Below are 20,908 nucleotides of genomic sequence, written 5' to 3'. Positions count from 1 at the left end.
TCAATTATGTTAGTAATTCTGTGTATCTGATCAATCGTAGAATGTTTATTTCTGAAGCCAAATTGGTGGTTTGGAATCATTTTTTTCTGTTCTATTATTGGTTTCATTCTTTTTAGCAGAAGTTTCTCAAAAAGCTTCGACATCACTAGTAAAAGTGATAATGGTCTATATCAGGGGTGGGCAAAGTGCGGCCCTCGGGCCGCATGCGGCCCTTTATACATTTTTTTGCGGCCCGCGGAAAAGAAGTGAATTATCTTCATTTAAAGATTTTTTTTTAATTAGTCTAATATTATTAAATAAATATAGATAATGCAGCTATTAATTAACAATTTCGCAGCGGGTGATTTTTCCGCAAATTTTCAACATAACGCGGCAATTATTTGGATTTCCGGCAGAGTTTTGTCGGCTCCCTGAATGAAATCTACGAAATTTCAACAAGTGGTCTGGAACTGTTTGGAAAACTTTAAATTAACGCTGTAACCTAGTAAGTTTAACAACTGACGGAGCACCAAATTTAAGAGGAACAAAAATATTGTAATGTTGAGAAAACTTAAAGATTACGTCCATGAACAATTTTCAGAACATTAGTTATTATTTTTCACTGCTTAATCCATGAGCAGGTATTGTGCAAAAATGTTTTGCAAGTAGTCAACGCCAACGTCATTTCAATTATAACTAATATTGTTAATTATTCGTTCAATAGGATTAAACCATCGTGCATATTTTGATATTATTTAATTCTTTCAAAGAAAACAAAAACAATGAAGGGAATCTAAGATTTTTCAAATTTATAACTTTGTTTATTTTGATTTAAATGACGCGTGTTGCATATTACGTATGATGCGTGTTTGCATCTATTTAAGCACGGAATTTCCCTTCAAATATTTAAGTAACTAATAGCAATGTGAAAATAGAATTCACTATTTTATTTGGGAATAAGCCACAATTTAAGTTTGAAATTAAATTTATTTTACGTTTCCATTTCCACTTCGGAAATCGTTATCAAAATACAAAACATTAATAAATTAAAATGATTAAATGGCTTATTTCCAAATAAAATAGTAAATTGCATAAGATGTCACAAGGAAATAGCTTCAGAACAATGTTAGGGAAAAAAGAAATAGGTTCAGAGATAAAATAAAAATAAATAAATATATAGGTACACATATATTTCAGGGAAATACTTTCAGGGAAATGTTTAGGGGGGAGGGGTACGGTATGAAAAAATTTTTTGTTTGAAATTTTTGATTTTTTTTATTATTTCAAATGAAAGTATATAAATAAATAAATAAATAAATAAATAAACTTCAAGAATACTCTCTAAAATTTTCAGCTTGACCGGAGTAAAATTACCGGAAGTAAAGCATGTTTAATATCCCTACCTTCGACTCGCTTTGCAGTAGCTTGTGCGTAGTGAGAAACGTTCAACAGCTGTTTCCGTCTCTTTTGTAAATTACTTTGCGATTCAAAAACATATTCCAGCATGCATCACTTTACGATTTGACAGACAAAAAACAAATTGAAATAAAAGTTTTTTCAAACCAAACGCGTTTTTCTCAAAACTGCTATTTTCAAAGGCGGTGGACATTGTAGCTCAAAAACTACCTACTTGACAGATCCAGCTGAAATTTTTCATAGATTTTCTTTGAACATTTCGTGAGGTAACTCTATCGAGATTTGTTTTGGTTAACAATAATAAATATGTTGATTTTCACCCTTTTTACAAAAATTTCCTTATTTTGACTGGTACTTATTTTGAGTGATATCAAAAACTCAAAAATCGTTAAAACTAAAAAACTCAACAGCGTTACATCGAGAAACTCATAAGCTAATAAAATATCTTTGAATTTTTTGTTTCATATGATCCGTTGACGAGTTCTACTGCAAAATCCATTTTTTCTTGGAGCTGCCTGTAAAAATTTGCTACCGTTGGCTTATTTTTCAATATTTGGTCTTGAATTTTTTTGAATAATCTTTGAATTGTACTGAATATGTTTATTTTATTTAACCATGCCCTCCGCCCGTAAACAAAATTAGTAAAAAGTTAAAAATTCGAACGTGTTAAGGTAACAAATATTGCGGCCCTCGGTAATAGACCAAAAATATTTTGTGGCCCTTACTAAAAAACACTTTGCCCACCCCTGGTCTATATGAATACATTTCATTTGGTGATTTTCCTTGTTTTACATATCTCAATCTAAATGTAGCATTGATGATGTTGGTCAATTTGACTATGGCTTTACGAGGCAGGTTTTTTAGTATTTCTCCAGTAATTAGATCATATCCTGGTGCCTTCTTAGGATTTATATTGTCTTTTATTTCATCAGCTACTTCCTTCGGGGATATTGGTCTGATTCTCTCCTCTATCTGATTAGGCTCTATCGATATTTGTTCTCTTCCTCATCTAGTTGTTCAGGTTTTTTTAATGGTACTGCTAATTCAATTCTATCTTCAAGGATTGATCTAAACCTTTCCCAGTCTGTTAGTTTATTTGTTAGTATTGGGTTACAATCCTTTCTGATAATCGTGTCACTCACAGTGAGTATTATGGGTGAATGATCTGAATTCATATCCCAACCTTCATTATTATCTACATAATTGGATGACATATTTTTAATAACAAATAAATCAATTAAGTCCGGTATTTTGTTTGTATCTGTTGGCCAATAAGTCGGTCTACCTGTTGATATTACTTCACATTTCTGTTCTTTTATGGCTGCCACTAACTCTTTTCCTTTAGTTGTTGTTAATCTTGATCCCCATTGGGTGTGCTTTGCATTAAAGTCACCTCAAATGATATATATTTTTCGCAAACTTTTCAAATATTCTACATACTGTTCTTTTTTTATCGAATGCCTAGGGGGGCTATAAATTGAGCTTACATTAACTTCGCAATTAGTTTTGAGTTTGACACCTACCGTAGTTGCTTGTATGTGTTCTATTTCATATTTTAGCTCCTCAAAACGTTGAATGTTATCTTTTATTATTAGTGCACTGCCTCCTTTTGCCGCATTGTCAGGATGTATAGTGTGGTATACCCTGTATCCTCTAAACTTTATAAAATATTGTTTCGTGAAATGTGTTTCAGATATGAGACACAAATCAACTTCTTCTGTATCTAGGATGGCTTGCAGTTCATTTTTATGTTGTAGAAGCCCATTGGCTTTTTATTCCATGATTCATAGTTGCTTAGCCGTTTCTAATTTTCGGTATCGCTCCTTTAGCGCTATGTTCCAATCTAGTAACTCGCATATCTATTTGAGTTATTTTATCAAAGATAATGACACGTTTTTACATTAAGATGATATTGTATGAAGTAACAATTTTATACACTGTTCCCCATTAGATTTCGCTTAATATGAGAGATAATGATTGTTTGCAACTGTTTTTGTGTTTTAATAACAGGTTTATATTTGAAAAACGAATCTTAATTTCGCTTCATACCCCTTAAAAATACTTTCAAAATAATAAAAAAATATTAAAATAAACAAACCTGGAAATTTTTAATTCCGCCTAGAAGTCCTCTAAGACGAAATTTAATATCACAGTCGCCAGCGTATCTGAAATAAAGTATGTCTTTTAAGATATTCTATTATGATTAGAGCTTCACGATATGATACAATATCGATACTTTTTAAGTATTGAGTATTGTATTGGTTATGCCAATGAAGTATCGTATCGAGTATCGATATCGGCAATACTTTCTTATAAAAATATCGTAATTATATTGATTTCGATACGATATCGATACAATACTCAATCAAATATCGACATAAAAAGGATTATACATCTGAGCTGTGTAGGTCCTTTATGCCCACTTTTGCATGCTTGTCAAATGGACATTATTCTAAAAATATTACGAATATTGCTTATAACTTGTATGTATATTCTTATAAAGATTGAATATGGCTGAATGCTTCTTTGAAAGTCGACAAATACTTACTAATTCTGTATTGTTTCAAAACTACTTTTGAAAATATAGGGAAATCCCCGGAGATTTGGAATAAATCGCAATTCAGTATTTGTTAAAAATTATTTTTGAGTCATCATCACTTACTTCCATAATATTGCCACAAATGCCACATGATATAAACAGTGTAATCATAACAGACATTTACTCACTCTCAAGAATTTCAAGTTCATGCACTCAAGTGTAAAATATTATAACAGCTGATGCTTGGGTTGCAGATCACTTATACTTTTATGTAATAAATAATTATGATCTAAATACCTATTCCACAAAATATAATCAAACAACTGTGGCGTTTTATTTATTTTTTCTCGATATCGATATTTTTAATAATATCGAGGCAAGCGTATCGACAATTAATACAAGAGTATTGCATTGATTTCAGATAATGAGTATCGTATCGACATTAATATTGCTAAGGTATGTATTGTATCAGTATCGTATTGGTTTTCGATACGATATCAATACAATATCGATATTTTTATCGAATATCGTGAAACTCTAATTATGATGAAAGATCTGTACAGATTTGATGGAAGACATGAGAAGAACAGTCGCAAGAACCTAAATCGGACACAGATCTTCAAAACTATACAGACTCCAAAAAAGCGAAAGTAGCAGCAGCAAAAGCTAAAGCAGAAGCGTCTACAAATCTATTCGCGGTGTGCAAGTACTTGGAAGGGAAACCATAGAGTTACATATTAGCATAGAGAGAGTGTCATTCAGAGCGAAGTGACGACACCATCTTTTTTATTTGGATTAGTGTTGTTTCACTCTTACGCATAGTAAAGCTGCTACAGTTGTCCTCCTCTTCCGTGCCTATCTTCACACTGAATGTTATCATAGATTTTCGATACAATGTGTTAGAAAGAGATGCAGCAAACCAGTCCATGAGATCTTGTCGTCAGGAAGCGCGGAAGATAGGCTCCCTCTATGTTAATATATACCTCTATGAGGGAAACGAGAAACGACCGTACGCGAGTCGCGGAGAAATATTGTAACTATCTTAAATAATTCATATTGTCAATTGAAATTGTCAAATTGACGTATATTTCATACCTTCTGTCATTGAAGCAGAAAAATTATATATTGCTCGACAATATTGATATGATATGCAATTATTATATAAAGGTAAATTAAATTAATTGTATTTTGCTTGCAGTACTGCATTTTAATAACTAATTTTATTTACTACATACAATTGTTTACGTTTGCATAACATAACCTGCATCTTATTTTTTCTTCTTATTATTTTTTTGGACTATGGCCTTGACAATTATCCAGCAACCAGGACTAATGTAATTGGCCAATAAAATTAAAAGTGCGAATAAAAGTACAGAGCGTAGAAATAGAGGTCGCTTTGCCGAACTTGCACGGTCCCAATACGATCAACTTATATAATACCAGGGAAAGTAAAACAAATAGGTATATAAAATAACCACACATAGAGCAAAGAAAGCAAAATTTTAATCAAATTAGCTGCATCCGAGATGAATATAATAATGTACTAATTTTCGAAAAGGATGTCAAAAAGATATGGAAAATGTACTTTAGGAGTTTACAGCAATGGCCACCAAAAACAAACCAGGAAGTGGTTTCAACACTTAAAAAAATAAAGAAAGAAGAAGCAGTTGGATCAGATGATATTCCCCAGGAAGTGTGGAGGGCATTAGAAGAGCATGTGAACTGTTTACTTCTAGTACCAGCAAGAAGCGTTAGTTTAATATTAAAATTACTAAAACCGAAATACAACAGAAAGTACATTTCCACGAATTTCTGTTACATCAGAGACTCGAAAGAGGAACTTATTCCATGCGCATTTCATGAGCTAATGTTACTGTCATTCAAAATGATAAACGTCAAAATTCATAGTAAACAAGGTATCAAAGACATGTCGTATTGTTGATCCTTGTTTAACTTGACGTAGGCAACTATCCTACACAGTTTTTGAATCCATTGGAATTGCCTGTACTCCTACTTCACAATTTAAAATTAACCGCATGATCAGTTGTCATTATGTTGCGTAACATTAATCAACCTCGACTGTGCAATGAAACGAGACTGACTGTGAAAAGTCTCATGAATAATGTCAAGGAGGCAACGATTATCAAGGAAAAACCCAAGTAAAATATGTCTTGATCCCGCGTATACCGATGAGTCCAACGGACTTATCATTTGATTTTACGCGTGTACAATTTTCCGTGCGTTTGGCTATTGCAATGACGATAAAAAATCACAAGGCCAATCTTTGGAAGTTTGCAGAATCAACTTATTCTGTCGCGTGGACAAAATATTCGCACGTTGGAAAATCGTCATCGTTTTAGATTTACGCACCGCAAAAAAACAAAAATATTGTTTTTAGGAAAGTTATTAAACTTTTTAGTCGAGGAAATGAAGCATTTTGGCTCGCAATTTTTTCGTCCAGCATGGATTTACTTGAAATTTTCACAGGGGGTAGGGAATAGTCCAAGGATCATGCCGCTGTACGCTAAATGGGGTTGCCACCCCATCTCGGGGGGGCGGGAATTTTTTATTACATTTTAACCATGTAAATCGATGTAAAAAGTAATTCTAAGAAAAAAATGTTTTTACATTTTCTTCGTAAAATTAATATTTTCAAGTTATTCGCGCTTGAAAGTAACAGTTTTTCGACGAAAAAATCGACTTTTTAGAGGGTTTTTTGAGAATACCTCGAACAATATGCATTTAATAAAAAAAACTGTAGATACGTAAATTGTATTTTTTAGTAACACAAACCAAATTCTTTTTCTGTGATATCTTTAAGACAAATACAAACCGAGATACAGCATGTTAAAAGTTAGCTTTTTTCGTCAAATGCATAATTTGAAATATTCAAAGCCAAATAACGGAAAAACTTTGCATTTTTAGAGGAAAACTAAAATAATATTTTTTCAAGTATACAGTTAGTCCTTTCAAAAAATAATAATAAAAAGTTTCTAACCTGAAAATTAAGCAACTTATGAAAGGTCGGTACCTGCTTTTCTCTATGAAAAAATCAGTGAAAACAACCCCCTAACTACCCTCCTAATTAAAAATTGGTCTTCACCTTTCTATAATTCCTTTTATATTTGTATTAGAAATACACCCAAGAAGTTTGACCTATTTAAAAGGCCTAATTTTAGAAAAATTGGAGTTTAAAGAAAAATTAATTTTTTGCAATTTCCCATTTTTTACCTTTTACTTAAAAATATATCCGAAAATACTGGAGATACGAAAAAAATGACGGACTACTAAATTGTAGCTTTTTTAATAACTAAAATTCTCTTGTGCATAGATTTTCATTACAGTGAACAGTTAGCGAGATATAGCTGTTTAAAACCTCTATTTGCGAGCAAACACCCCGTTATTCAAGCATTTTAAACCCACCCTAATTAAAAACTAAGGGATCTTACGGAATTTAGTTTACACAGTCTTAGAACTCTTTAAAAATACTATAAATTGATTTTTGAAAAAACTTTTTATCGCCAAAAATGATTTATTAAACGAATTTTTTTTTCGAAAAATTCGAATAGTCCGCTTATGGATAATTTTCAATGTACATAATATGTATAGTACCACAGAACCAGTTCGTATACTAGAAGATGACTAAAAAACTATTTGTATTTGTATTTGTACATATTTGTAAATTCGTATTTTTGTGTAAATAAATGTTTTTGTAATTCTTTATTTCTACCTTTTTTCTGTATAGATCTATTAAAATATCTACTTATAAAAACTGTAATGTTATTAAGGGTGGTTTTAAGCGTTGAAATATTATGATATTATATCCTAAAGTATAAAACAATCATTATTTGATCAATCAAAACCAAATTTTACCCATATTAAAGCTTACAATGTTTTTATATAATTTTTGACCATAAGGGGTAGTTTACACCCCTAAAAATAATCAACGCCCTTAAGCATGATATAGAATATGAAGTACAGGGTGAGATGATCCTAATCCAAAATTTTTATGTAAATCGATGCAAGCCGAAATTATTCTTTTAGGATAAGTAAATTTTTTATATATAGCTCCAACAAGGGTGATTTTAAGGGTTGAAAATATTATAATAGTATATCTTAATGCATAAAACAATCATTATGTAACTAATAAGAACCAAATGTTGACAATATTAAAGTTTAAAATGTCATTTTATAACTTTTTACAATTAGGGGTAGTTTTCGCCCTTAAAAAACCAAAAGCGTACAACGGCTCAATATAGAAAATGTACTAGAGGGTATAATGAGCCTAATTCCAAATTTTTGTACAAATCGATGCTGGACGAAAAAATTGCGAGGTTTTGCTATTTTGTCAGCTTCATTTCCTCGAATATTTACACATTATTTAATTCTAACGCAATACGAAGTGCCGGGGTTATTGTATAAATAAATTTATGATTTATTCTTGTTATTTAAAATACTTACGAAACATCAACATCCATGACTATTTCTTCTCTAGAAACATTGTCATATACTACAATGCCACCTGTTCGTAAGGGCTAAAAAATATTCAAGATAATATCATTTTAAACTATTAATTAAAAAAAAATACATTTAGATCCCAAATTATATGAAGAAAATGACAAAGGCTATAGCGGGATAAGATGGTCAAAATTGCACCAGGCTCGATTCAGTTTTGGGTTTAGCCATTCGAAAATATATAATTAAAAACTCACTCAGCCCCTTAAAGGGGTTGCAAAACAAAAAAATAATTTATTTAAGTAATAATTGTATTACATTCTATCGAGAAAAACAAAATTTTAATTTTTTTAAAAGTTAAAAGAATTATTTTTTTTACTGATTTCTAATAGATGATTTTGATTGTAAATGTAACAATACATACAAAAATGTAAATGATGATTAATTTAGCTGTATGTTGTTGAGTTTATGAGTCAAAAACTTCGAAAAATGCCAAAAAAAAAGTTTTTTCGATTTTTAGGTATTTTCCACGTCGAAAATGATAATGATGCCTATGCCATTCGAAAGAATGGAAAAAAATACATAAAATAACAATATTTTAAAGTTGGCGAAAAATTTACAACATAACCTAAAAATTTTTTGAAAATTTCAAAAAATTTTCCTGCGCTCAATTTTGAAGATAAAAATCTGAAAAAAATCAGGCAGCTTTGTGTTATTAAGATACGCATCTATTAATTTTTTCAGATTTTTTGCAGCAATACAGCGTCTGGAAAAAAATGTTTTCAAAAAAACACGTTTTTTCCATAGCGGACCCCCCGGTGCACCTAGGGACTTGAAAATTTGGCTGAGTGAGTTTTCAATTATATATTTTCGAATGGCTAAACCCAAAACTGAATCGAGCCTGGTGCAATTTTGACCATCTTATCCCGCTATAGCCTTTAAACAACATCTAGAATCTAGATAGATAAATTGTATAAGTAACTATAAATAACACATAATAGGTATACTCTGGGCTAATTAGCAAAATACAAGTTATTTACCACGATTCAATATATTAATAATATAGGTATGCAAAGTCCGCAGATAGTGTGCTACCTTTTTTATAAACAAAATGGCGCCCGAAAATCGTGTTTTTTTTTAAATTTCTGTTGTATAACTCCAAAGATTTTAACTTTACACCAAAAACACCCAAATAAAAATTCACCGTAATTAAATTCTGCACAGAGACAGGTTTTTCTCGATTTTTTCTCGAAAATGCGGGTTTTTCCAACAAAATCTTTAATTTTCAACTTAAATTTTAGGTTAGTAATTATTTATCAATGATTAAATAACTTGGTGATATAAAAGCTCTTTTGGTATAGATTATATTTCCAGCAGCCGATGGAAATTGAATGAACACTTTAACAACAATTAAATTGTTAATTAACAATTTAGGGTCGCTATAATAACCACAATAATTATGATGCATAAGAATAACTATGATTTTTGTATAAAAAGTCAGTATACATATCTAATTTACTTTACAGAATTGAAATTGGACTATTTAAGCGGCCTCAGGAATATTTTAAAATTATAAAAAAAATTTTGGCTTATAAACAAATAGAATATTTGTTTTTATATATTATTTCAGGAAATATTAAATTAAATTAAAGTATGAAAACGGTATTGGAAAGAACACGACAAGAGGCTTCTTTTAAAAGAAAAAACGTTTAATTGTGATGAATGGTTCCTGAGATACAACCGGTCAAAGTTGACCGGCATGTACGGCGAAGATATAAATAATAAGACGGTAATTTTCTAACCATCACCTTTTTATTTCGGTCCTCTTTCTCCACACAAATTTTCATATCTTTAAAAGATTCATAACATATATTATAATGTTGGAGAAAATGGAATATCAAAGTTCAAAATCGGTATACGTTCAAAAAATGCATTTTTTCGGCTTCCCATGGAGCAATTTTCATCTTTTTTTTGTTCCCAAGTAACTCGAGTAGAACCATCTAACTGATGCATTATTAAATGTCAAAGTTGCTTTTGTTTTGTTATACTAAATTAATTAATTTATTTTTACCAAGATTTTTAATTAAAAAAAACAGATTGTTTAAATAATTATATGTTATACATATAGCTTTCAAATGAGAATATTTGTATTTGAAACGTTAAAAAATATACTTGTGGTAAGTTTATCTAAAAAAAAGTCTACAACTGGAAAAAATATGTAGTTTTATTTTCTTATAAATAAATTAATTTATTATAACAAAACAAAAGCAACTTTGCCATTTATTAATGCGTTAGTTAGATGGCTCTGCTTGAGTTACTTGGGAACAAAAATTGAAGAAAATTGCTCCATGGGAGGCCGAGAAATCGCATTTTTTTTTTTAATGTATGCCGATTTTGAACTTTGAGATTCCATTTTCTCCAACCTGATTTTTTATTGCAATTTTGGTATTTTTCACCCGTAAAACCGACAGTTTTTATTATTATAATATAATATATGTTATGAGTCTTTTAAAGATATAAAAATTTGTGTGGAGAAATAGGACCGAAATAAAAAGGTGATGGTTCAAAAATTACCATCCTATTATTTACATCTTCGCTGTACATGCCGGTCAACTTTGACCGGTTGTATCTCAGGAACCACTCATCGCAATTAAACATTTTTTCTTTAAAAGAAGCGTCCTGACGCGTTTTTCCAATACCGTTTTCATAATTTAATTTAATTTGATATTTCCCTAGATATTCTATTTGTTTATAAGCCAAAAAATTGTTTTTACAACCGTGTTAAAAATGCAATTTTTAGCACTCCATACGAGCGTTAAAAATGCTAATTTAAGACACTAGTGCTTTAAAAATTTTAAGGCGCTGTAGTTCGTATTGACCGTATAGACAATTTTGATGTAATGTCAAAAAAATATAAAAATGGAATGTCAGTCAAGTTCAAGTAAAATCTTTTGTAGATATTGTCCTGTAATTACGGTTGTAGAAAAAATATTGTATGATATGCGTGTTAAAAAGTACATTTTTAAGGCACTCATGTGAATTGCAGAACTCGCTTTCGCTCATTCTGCAAACTTTCACATGCGTACCTTAAACGTGTACTTTTAACACTTATATCATAAATAACTATTATAATTTTAAAATATTCCTGATGCCGCGGCCGCTTAAATAGTCCAATTTAAATTCTGTAAAGTAGATTAGATAAAGATATTAGATAGATAAAAATCATAGTTATTCTTATACATCATAATTATTGTGGTTATTATGGCGACCCTAAATTTTTTAATTAACAATTTTATTGTTGCTAAACTGTTCATTCAATTTCCATCGGCTTCTGGAAATATAATCTATACCAAAAGAGCTTTTATATCACCACGTTATTTAATAATTGATAAATAATTACTAACCTAAAATTTTAGTTGAAAATTAAAGATTTTTTTGGAAAAATCGGCATTTTCCGAGAAAAATTTTCGTCGAGGTAAATTGGAAAAAACATGTCTCTATGCAGAATTTAATTACGGTTAATTTTTACATGGGTGTTTTTGGTGTAACGTTAAAATCTTTGGAGTTATAGAGCAAAAATTGAAAAAAAACACGATTTTCGGGCGCCATTTTGTTTATAAAAAAAGTAGCACACTATCTGCGGACTTTGCATACCTTCGTACCTATATTAATAATATATAGAATTATAAGATTCGATTAACTTTTCCCAAAAATGGCCTATTCTTCGATAATCTGACCAGACTAGTATAGTATTGTAGATTATTACTTTTATTATTTACATTAATCAATTCTTAACAAAGTGGAAAAATGATTTAGAAAAGAAAGTGGTAAGCGGATAAATACTGATAAATACTGATACTAAGAATTCTCAAAGAAAAACATCTACAGAAACATGTAATGACTTACCGTACTGCCCAATATGATTCTCTCAAAATGGAATCCTTTCAGACTATATTTCTCCAGATTTTTCTTGAGCTTATTTTCTACGTACGTTTTAATGAGGTCACGAGCATAAAAATTTATAAAGGGCCAACATTGCTTCACGGCCTTATTTAACCACTCTGCTCGTTCTACATCCGGAAACACGACCTAAATACATAATATTTCATCAATTTTGTATACGAACAAAGTACCTAGTTAGAAGTTAATGTATTCGTAAAATTGCTAAATAACTCACAGCTTTTCCAGACTGCCAGAAACAATGACAAACATGATTCCCTTAAAAAAAAAAAAAGAAAAAAGAGAAAATTCTCTTTTAGGTCGAAATGCAGAATCATTGATAATGACAATCCATTGCTTGAGCTTTTTACAATTTATAAAGCAAGTAGGCCGACAAATATAGGACATAGGAGAATCTACAATATACATTCATCACCTGCCCGTAGTGTTGCCCAAATGCAAGACCAAGACAAGACTTAGACAGTCTTGGTCCTGGTCTTGCGCCAGTACACCTGGTCTTGGTCTTGCAGCAAGAGTCTTGCAAGTCTCGCAGTTTCCCATTAGCCTATTGCATATCTTAGAACAACGTAACAGAGAGGTACATTTTAAGCTTGAATATCATAGCCATAGTAAAGACTAGCAAAATTAATAAATATCTAAACAACTGACATCGGGTGGGGTTTAAACCCACGATCTAAGTGATCCCTGCCTATGTTCTAACTAACTAAAGTTAAAACTACCTCTTAAAATCCACAAAATTTCATTTGCATATCTCAACCGGTTTTAGAGCAATAAATAAATCGCCAGTTTGTAAGAAAAATTTCAACCGCCCCTATTTGGTAAACAAAGCATTTATAAAGTAAACGTTTATGAAGCAAACTGTCATTACTTTTTCGTGCAGAATTACCCATTAAAGTTTTCCATATTTATTTAAAAACATTCTGTATTGATGAAAAACATGGCTAGTTAAAAGAGCACCTAACTTTTTTATTATCCAATATATCAAAGTGAATGAATAAAAATACATAATGTTAAGAAAATATGAGGCTATAGTTGGGATTTAATTTCAGTATGCTATTGCATGCTAGAATAATAAGTTAGCATAATGCTAGAATATTCCACAAAGTGAGAAAAAACACAGTTTGATTGGTACACCCGGTATACACTGACAATAATTGACCTGTCTAGCAACAATATCTATTATTACTGCGATATTGATAAATAATAAGACGAAATATTAAAAAAAAACACTTAAATTAGACAACAGGTTTAGAAAATTTGAGACATTAAAAATGACCCGTTTTTAAGGTGGTGCGTTAATTTCTTGGAGAAGTGTATATCGTTAAAATAATATTTCGGTATTATGTTTACACGATATCCGGCATTATCTCTATACTTTTGTCTGGTTATGATACTTATAAAAATAATAGCCGCGTTGTTTCGGCAAACTTTGTTTAGCCGAGTGACCTCATAACACAGGACACAGTCAGCAGAAACAATACATAATAGTCTTACTATAATAATGTATACTGATAAGATTTCTGGTGTTTAGATTCCTAGAAAACTAATAATGAAAAACATGATTTATGTAAATTTATATAAGTGCTAAAGTGACATATTTTTAAAAAGCTTGGATACGATATTCGATATTACTGTAGGCGTCGCAACGCAGGAATGTTGAGTTATATGAATATGATTAGAAGACGACTATTCTCAAAACCATGACAATTAATTTCAGAGCAAAGAAGTCGGCTGTTGAGAAAGAATATACTAAAAAATTTTATTTTTACATTATAATAATGACCTCTGAATACATGTTAAATGTGTCGAGTGTTCTGTTAATGGACATTTTGATTTGCTATGTATGTTTATGGTATTGTTCGTAATGCGCAGAAGTCCAATTTTCCAAATTTTTGTTACATTTTTTTTGTTTCTCATAGAGTATCTAAGAATATAGCCGAACTTATATACTCCCTAAAACGACCCTCAGTTCTAACTGCAAGACGCAAGAGTCTCGCAGGCTTAGTCTTGTTCTTGCTCAAGTCTTGCACGGTAAGTCTTGGTCTTGGTCTTGCTAAAATTAGGCGGTCTTGGTCTTGGTCTTGTGAAAACGCGAGAACAAGACTAAGACTGCAAGACCAAGACTGCAAGACCAAGACCGATTTTGGGCAACACTACCTGCCCGCTTATCTAGATAAAATTGCAACGGAATTCTGCATCCTTAGTACTCAAATATGAGATTTAGGGGCTACCACCATTGGTTGACATATATGTTTCTTCTTTTTAGAGTTTTCAGAACCGCCTGTGGTGTACCATCGAACTAAATCTGGCTGTCTTATTAATAAAAATAATAAACAATTATTTGCTGCTGACGTGTTAGCGACATCTATCTAAACAAAAGAGAAAAGTACCCTGGCTCCTACATAACGTAAAACGGGACACTTGATCGAAAATTTTTCCACGGGAGACAGGCTAGTTAGTTTAATTGGAAGCTAATGAGCGGGGCATTATGTGAAAGAAAAATTGGGGAAGGACTGAAAGGAAATATACAAGAGTGTGGTGAGACCTGCGTTGGTGTACGCTGGAGAAGTGTGTCCTATAAAGAAGATTCAAGAAAATAAGATTGAGGTAGCCGAAATGATCATGTTACGGATTATCCTGGGTAAGCCTAGAAGGGACAACATATAAGGGGGGAAAGCTGGTTAACCAGAAGAAGAAGTTGGCAAATTTCTGCAAAACTGTTTAGTTTGAAATAAGAAAATCTACGGTTTCGTTTTGATTTAAATCTGTCTCCCTCCATCTCCCGATAGTACTATTTCTAGGTCTACCTGTTGCCAAGGAGGCCCTGAGGAAGCCAAATTTACACCAACACGACCGTAGTTTCTCGATATAAATTATAACTATTTAAATAGCAGTATGGTTAGAACGCCCTCTAACGGGGAATAAGTGAAATGAATTTCGACTCGATTCAGTTTAACCCAGGTATGACAATACCAAAAGGCACCGTTTAAATCAAAACGAAACCGTAGATTTTCTTATTTTACGAATGCCATACTCTGTATTAGAGGACACAGACTCGTTTCATACAGGTTCTTTGAACCGTAAATTGGAATATTTCCTAACGGTGCCTTTTGGTATTGTTTAGTCTAGAGTTTGAGTTTAATAAAGTCTACCTAGATATATTTATAAAAATTTTATGTTGGCTTCTACTTACCCAAAATGGAAGTTCCCCCCAATTTTCGATAATTTCCTTTTCCTTTCCCGAAGCTGCTTCTTTGGCGAAAGTTCTTTTTTTCTTCTTTGTATGTGTATATTCCTCCGATAGAGTCACGAGTAATGCAGGTATTAACACCCATGTCATTGACCAGTTTGCATATCCAACTAAATATAGAAGTCCGTAAAATACTACCTATAAAAAAAAACAAAAACTAAAAAATATCGTATCCCTAGGTGTTCCTATTAAACAAAGGTTGTAGTCCTGGATCCCTCGTACCAAATAAAATATTATTAATCATCATCATCATCAGGGCTTTTCACTCAGGGTGGAATGTTTGCCACTCTTACTTAGAGCTCTCCGATTCGCTTATTGCGGTGAATCACTCGGCATTCCACTTGTATATGTTTTCAAAGTTTGTTGTATGACTTGGCTTTCGTTACAATTTTCTTCCACTCATTTCGATATGTGCATAGTTCCCTCCAGTTTCTCACTTCCAAAATTTTGATATCTCTCATGACCTGGTCCTCCCATCCCCATCTCTCCCTAGGTCTTTCCCTTGGTCTTTCAGTTTCTGGTTTCCATCTGGTGATCTTTTTCGAATCTGAGGATTTTCCTTTCGAATATTCTCAATTTTTTTTCATCTTTTTCCGTGAGGCACATTGTCTCAGCTGCGTACGTAACTACTGATCTAATTGCAACTCTGTATATTTTCAGTTTTGTATTTCTGGATAAGTTCTTGTCCTTCAGAAGCCTATGATATCTCCAGTATGTTTTGTTGCCTGCTAGTATTCGTTCCGTTACTTCTTCACTTCTCTTGTTTTGGCCATTCACTATTACTCTCAAATATTTAAATTGTTGGACTCTTTCAAAAGTGTAGTTTTCTATTTTGATTTCTCTCGTCCTGTTATCTTCTCTTCTAGAGCAGAGTAGATATTTTGTTTTTCCTTCGTTAATTTCTAGACCTCTTTTCCGTGCTTCTTTTGCCAGGATTGTTACTGTTTGTTTTAATCTCTCCTTCTCTCTTCCCATAAGAACTAAATCATCTGCATATGCAACTATTTGTATTGAGGAGTGGGCTATAGTTCCTTTAATTTTGCTGGTCTTGACTGTTCCTTCTAATGCTATGTTGAATAATGTCGTTGACAGGGAGTCGCCTTGTCGCACTCCTGTTTCTATTGCAATTGATTTTGTGCTACCTTCTTCTGTTGTTACTTTAGCTCGAGATCCGTCCATGGTCAAATGGTCATTTTTGTTAATCTGATTAATTTTGCTGATATATCTTGATTTTTCATTTCAATAAATAATTTATTTCTTCCAATACAGTCAAAGGCTTGTCTGAAGTCTACGAAGAGGATGTGTAGTTATATGTTGTGTTCGTGGCATTTTTCGATTGTTTGTGTAACTATGTGGATAACATCTGTAGTGGATCTGCTTTCTCTGAATCCTTGCTGGTAGTCCCCAATTTTTTACTCTGTGGACTGAGTTTTTGTTTGATGAGGGTTGTTAGAATTTTATATGTTGTACCCAAAATATTATTAGAGAGATATCGAAACCCTAAGTTAAAAGTTCCTTTATTACAGGATCTTTTAATAAAGGACAAATACAGGATTTGTCTCATGAGAGTTATCGGAAACGCAGTTTTAAGGAATCTCTTATTTTGACAAATGACACATTAAATATTTTTGTAAATATAAAAATAACCTATAAAATTCTATTTGTTGATAAAAACATAAATATAAGTGAAGTTAGACGCCTTTCTTTTCTTGTTTCTTCACATAACTTGACTTTGTCACATTTTTGACACGTTACGTCAAAATAAAGGATCCTTTATTAAAATATTTTTGTCCTCTATTTTTCCTTAAATACGGGCGGCTTGTATTTTATTACAGGACAAAAATAAAGGACGTGATACTGCGCTTGCGTATATGTCAAAATAAAGGATCTTTTATTAAAGGACGATGTTAAATAGGGTTTCGATATCTCTCTTAATAGCAAGCTGAAAATTTGTTCATGTTCATAGCTTAACGTTGTAGAGTCCGACAAGCTTTAATGTATGGGAACACTGGAACAGGGGAAGCTTTAATTGTGTAACGTGATAAACATGTCATTCTGACAAGTTTATGATTGTGAAAAATAGCAGGCTGTTTTTAAGATTAGGTATTCAATAGCCAAAGAACTATCGATATCTTACAGGTTTAAAACGTCGGACTACAAAAATCTCCCATGAATTTTGTCGGACAGAACTTTCAATTTATTTTTTATTCTTTCATTAAATTCTCGTGCAAAAATCAGACTGCTATTTATCACCAACATAATTCCTGTCATTTGACATTCTACGTGTCGGACCGATTAAAAGGTCAACATTTTTGTTGGACAAACATTTTTTCATGTTATATGACTATGGCTATTGAATAAACTTAAAAACAGCCTGCTATTTTTCACAATCATAAACTTGTCCGTATGACATTTTTATCATGTTCCACAGTTAAAGATTCTCATGTTCCAGTGTTTCCGTACATCCAAGTTTGTCTAAACGCCTAAAATTATCTCTTAACGAATGGTCCGAATCCGATTCTAAAATATAGGGATTTCAAATAACACTCTGAATATTGTATTATTATTTGAACCCTCACTTTAATAGGAGTTCAATCACTTGGTATTTTATTATATCTAGTCACGAAAGTCTTAAATAAATAAAACTTCTCAGTGTCGAATAGTTTTTTAAAGTACATAATTCATAGTCTAAGAGCTAGTGAACCCTCCGACTAACGGTCGTCCTGTAAGGCTAGAAATTTTTCTAGTGATAATTCATAGCACACCAAGGCTAAAAACCATGACCTGGCAGGCATCAGCGGTGCACATGTATCTACCAGGTGAATCGAAAAGTGCAAATTTAGGGGGTAAAATAAACTTTCTCCTGTAAGGTTTAAATTTAAGTATGTGTTTGAGTAAGTCATTTAGAAGAAATGTGTACAATGACAGGCGATTCTGAACAGCATAAGACCTTGCCAGGCGAGGGGAAAGATTAGGGGTTTTTCCTAAAATTATTCTTTTTGCATCGAACAAATTTTTTAAGGTTTTTGAATCATTCCAAACAGAAAAGGTCTTTAGTAATTTTTCTCTTAAGTTAATAGTTTTTGTTATATAAGCGATTGAAAATTTTAAAAATTGCGAAATCGGCCATTTTTAACCCTAAATCGGACATTTATCTAAAATTTTCAAAGTTGCCAAGGTAGGTAGATATTCTTTAAACATTGATTGATGAAATCCCAAAGAGTTTTTTGCAATACAATATCGAAAACGCCTTTGTTTTTAATTGCTAATCAAGCGGGCGCTACACTGTAGTATAAGTGAGGACGTTTGAGTTGGCATAAATTCATTATCTCGAGAATGGGCAAATTTCAAGAGAAATCCTCAGACGTCATCCATCTGGGCGTGATGACGTAATCGATGATTTTTTTAAATGAGAGTAGGGGTTGTGTGATAGCTCATTTGAAAGGTTATTTAATTCTCTATTCACTAATATAAACATTAACATAATTATTTATACAGGGTGTACAAGAAAAATTTTTTTTATTAAATTAACTTTGATTAAATTTGACAACTAGAAGAAAAATTTTTTTTGTACACTCTGTACAAATATTTATGTTAATGTTTATATTACTGAATAGAGAATTAAATAACCTTTCAAATGAGCTATCACACAACCCCTACTCTTATTTAAAAAAATCATCGATTACGTCATCACGCCCAGATGGATGACGTCACTAGTATTATATATATGCCAAAAAGTCCTAATTTAAAAATAAAAATCGACCTGTCTGAGGATTTCTCTTGAAGTTGGCCCATTCTCGAGACAATGAATTTATGCCAACTCAAACGACCTCACTTATACTACAGTGTAGCGCCCGCTTGATTAGCAATTAAAAAACAAAGGCGTTTCCGATATTGTATTGCAAAAAACTCTAAACTCTTTGGGATTTCATCAATCAATGTTTAAAGAATATCTACCTACCTTGGCAACTTTGAAAATTTTTAGATAAATGTCCGATTTAGGGTTAAAATGGTCGATTTCGCAATTTTCAAAATTTTCAATCGCTTATATAACAAAAACTATTAACTTAAGAGAAAAATCACTAAAGACCTTTTCTATTTGGAATGATTCAAAAAACCTAAAAAAAATTTGTTCGATGCAAAAAAAATAATTTTAGGAAAAACCCCTAATCTTTCCCCTCGCCTGGCAAGGTCTTATGCTCTTCAGAATCGCCTGTTATTCTACACATTTCTTCTAAATGACTTACTCAAACACATACTTAAATTTAAACCTTACAGGAGAAGGTTTATTTTACACCCTAAATTGGCACTTTTCGATTCACTTGGTAGATACACGTGCACCGCTGATGCATGCCAGGTCATGGTTTTTAGCCTTGGTGTGCTATGAATTATCACTAGAAAAATTTCTAGCCTTACAGGACGACCGTTAGTCGGAGGGTTCACTACTCTTAGACTATCAAAGCATATAGAATGGTGTGATTTTGGCATTCATTCATAAAACTAACAATAGCTTGACGTTTATTGAAAAGTTTTGTAAAGTTTTACATTATTAAACTAAAGCTGACGCTGACGGTTCTTTATGTTTAGTAAAATCTCTACAATAAAGATGGTTTTAGCGAAAAACAGTCAGGAAGTCTAGAGCTTGATCGCCGCAAGGCTGATTCTTCTTCTTCGTTTCTCTCCTTAAATACACTCTCGGTTGCCCTACTTAGATGTCTCGGAGTAGAAGTGAAATGAGTGGGGTTGCGCTGGTATCGAAGCGCGTACGGTTCTCTGCTGTTGATCTGCTAACGCCAGGCTGAAGGCGTATCGTTACAAAGTAAAATCGTATCTGCTCTAAAACAAGTTTGAAGACAATTTTAATGAGATATGGTTTCAGCAAGACGGAGCTCCGGCTCATTTTGGTCATCATCATCATCATTTAGCTCTACAACTCTATGTGAGTCTTGGCCGCGTTTACTATTTATCTAAAACAAGTTTGAAGACAATTTTAATGAGATATGGTTTCAGCAAGACGGAGCTCCGACTCATTTTGGTCATCATCATCATCATCATTTGGCTCTACAACTATATGTGAGTATTGGCCGCGTTTACTATTTCCCTCCATTGTTGTCGGTCCTGAGCAGCTATTTCCCATTGCTGTACTCCCATTTTGCGCAGTGGCCATCACTGGCCACTGCGTCCTTCCATCTCTTTCTGGGCGACCAACTGACCTTTTGCCATCGGGCCTTTCCCAGAATGTGACGTTCAGAAGTCTTTCATCACTTGATCTTAGCACGTGACCCGCCCATCGTATTCGGTTTGCTTTA

The 20,908-nt window shown here is 32.4% G+C and overlaps 1 protein-coding gene across 4 annotated transcripts in view; it reads right to left on the bottom strand.

Annotated features, from left to right (window-relative positions):
- Window positions 1-20,908, bottom strand: part of LOC114349354 (extended synaptotagmin-3) — an 84,588-nt gene that overhangs the window by 36,885 nt on the left and 26,795 nt on the right. For all 4 annotated transcript variants that reach the window (XM_028299700.2, XM_028299701.2, XM_050648098.1 and 1 more), the window contains 4 exons: window positions 15,543-15,737; window positions 12,296-12,478; window positions 8,396-8,469; window positions 3,494-3,560 (listed from right to left, as the gene is read on the bottom strand). In XM_028299700.2, coding sequence (XP_028155501.2) covers window positions 3,494-3,560; window positions 8,396-8,469; window positions 12,296-12,478; window positions 15,543-15,737 — 519 coding nt within the window. The remainder of the gene's footprint in view (window positions 1-3,493; window positions 3,561-8,395; window positions 8,470-12,295; window positions 12,479-15,542; window positions 15,738-20,908) is intronic.

Source organism: Diabrotica virgifera, chromosome 4 (assembly GCF_917563875.1).
Source record: "Diabrotica virgifera virgifera chromosome 4, PGI_DIABVI_V3a".
Lineage (NCBI taxonomy): Eukaryota > Metazoa > Arthropoda > Insecta > Coleoptera > Chrysomelidae > Diabrotica > Diabrotica virgifera.
This window is presented reverse-complemented; position numbering and strand designations above follow the sequence as displayed.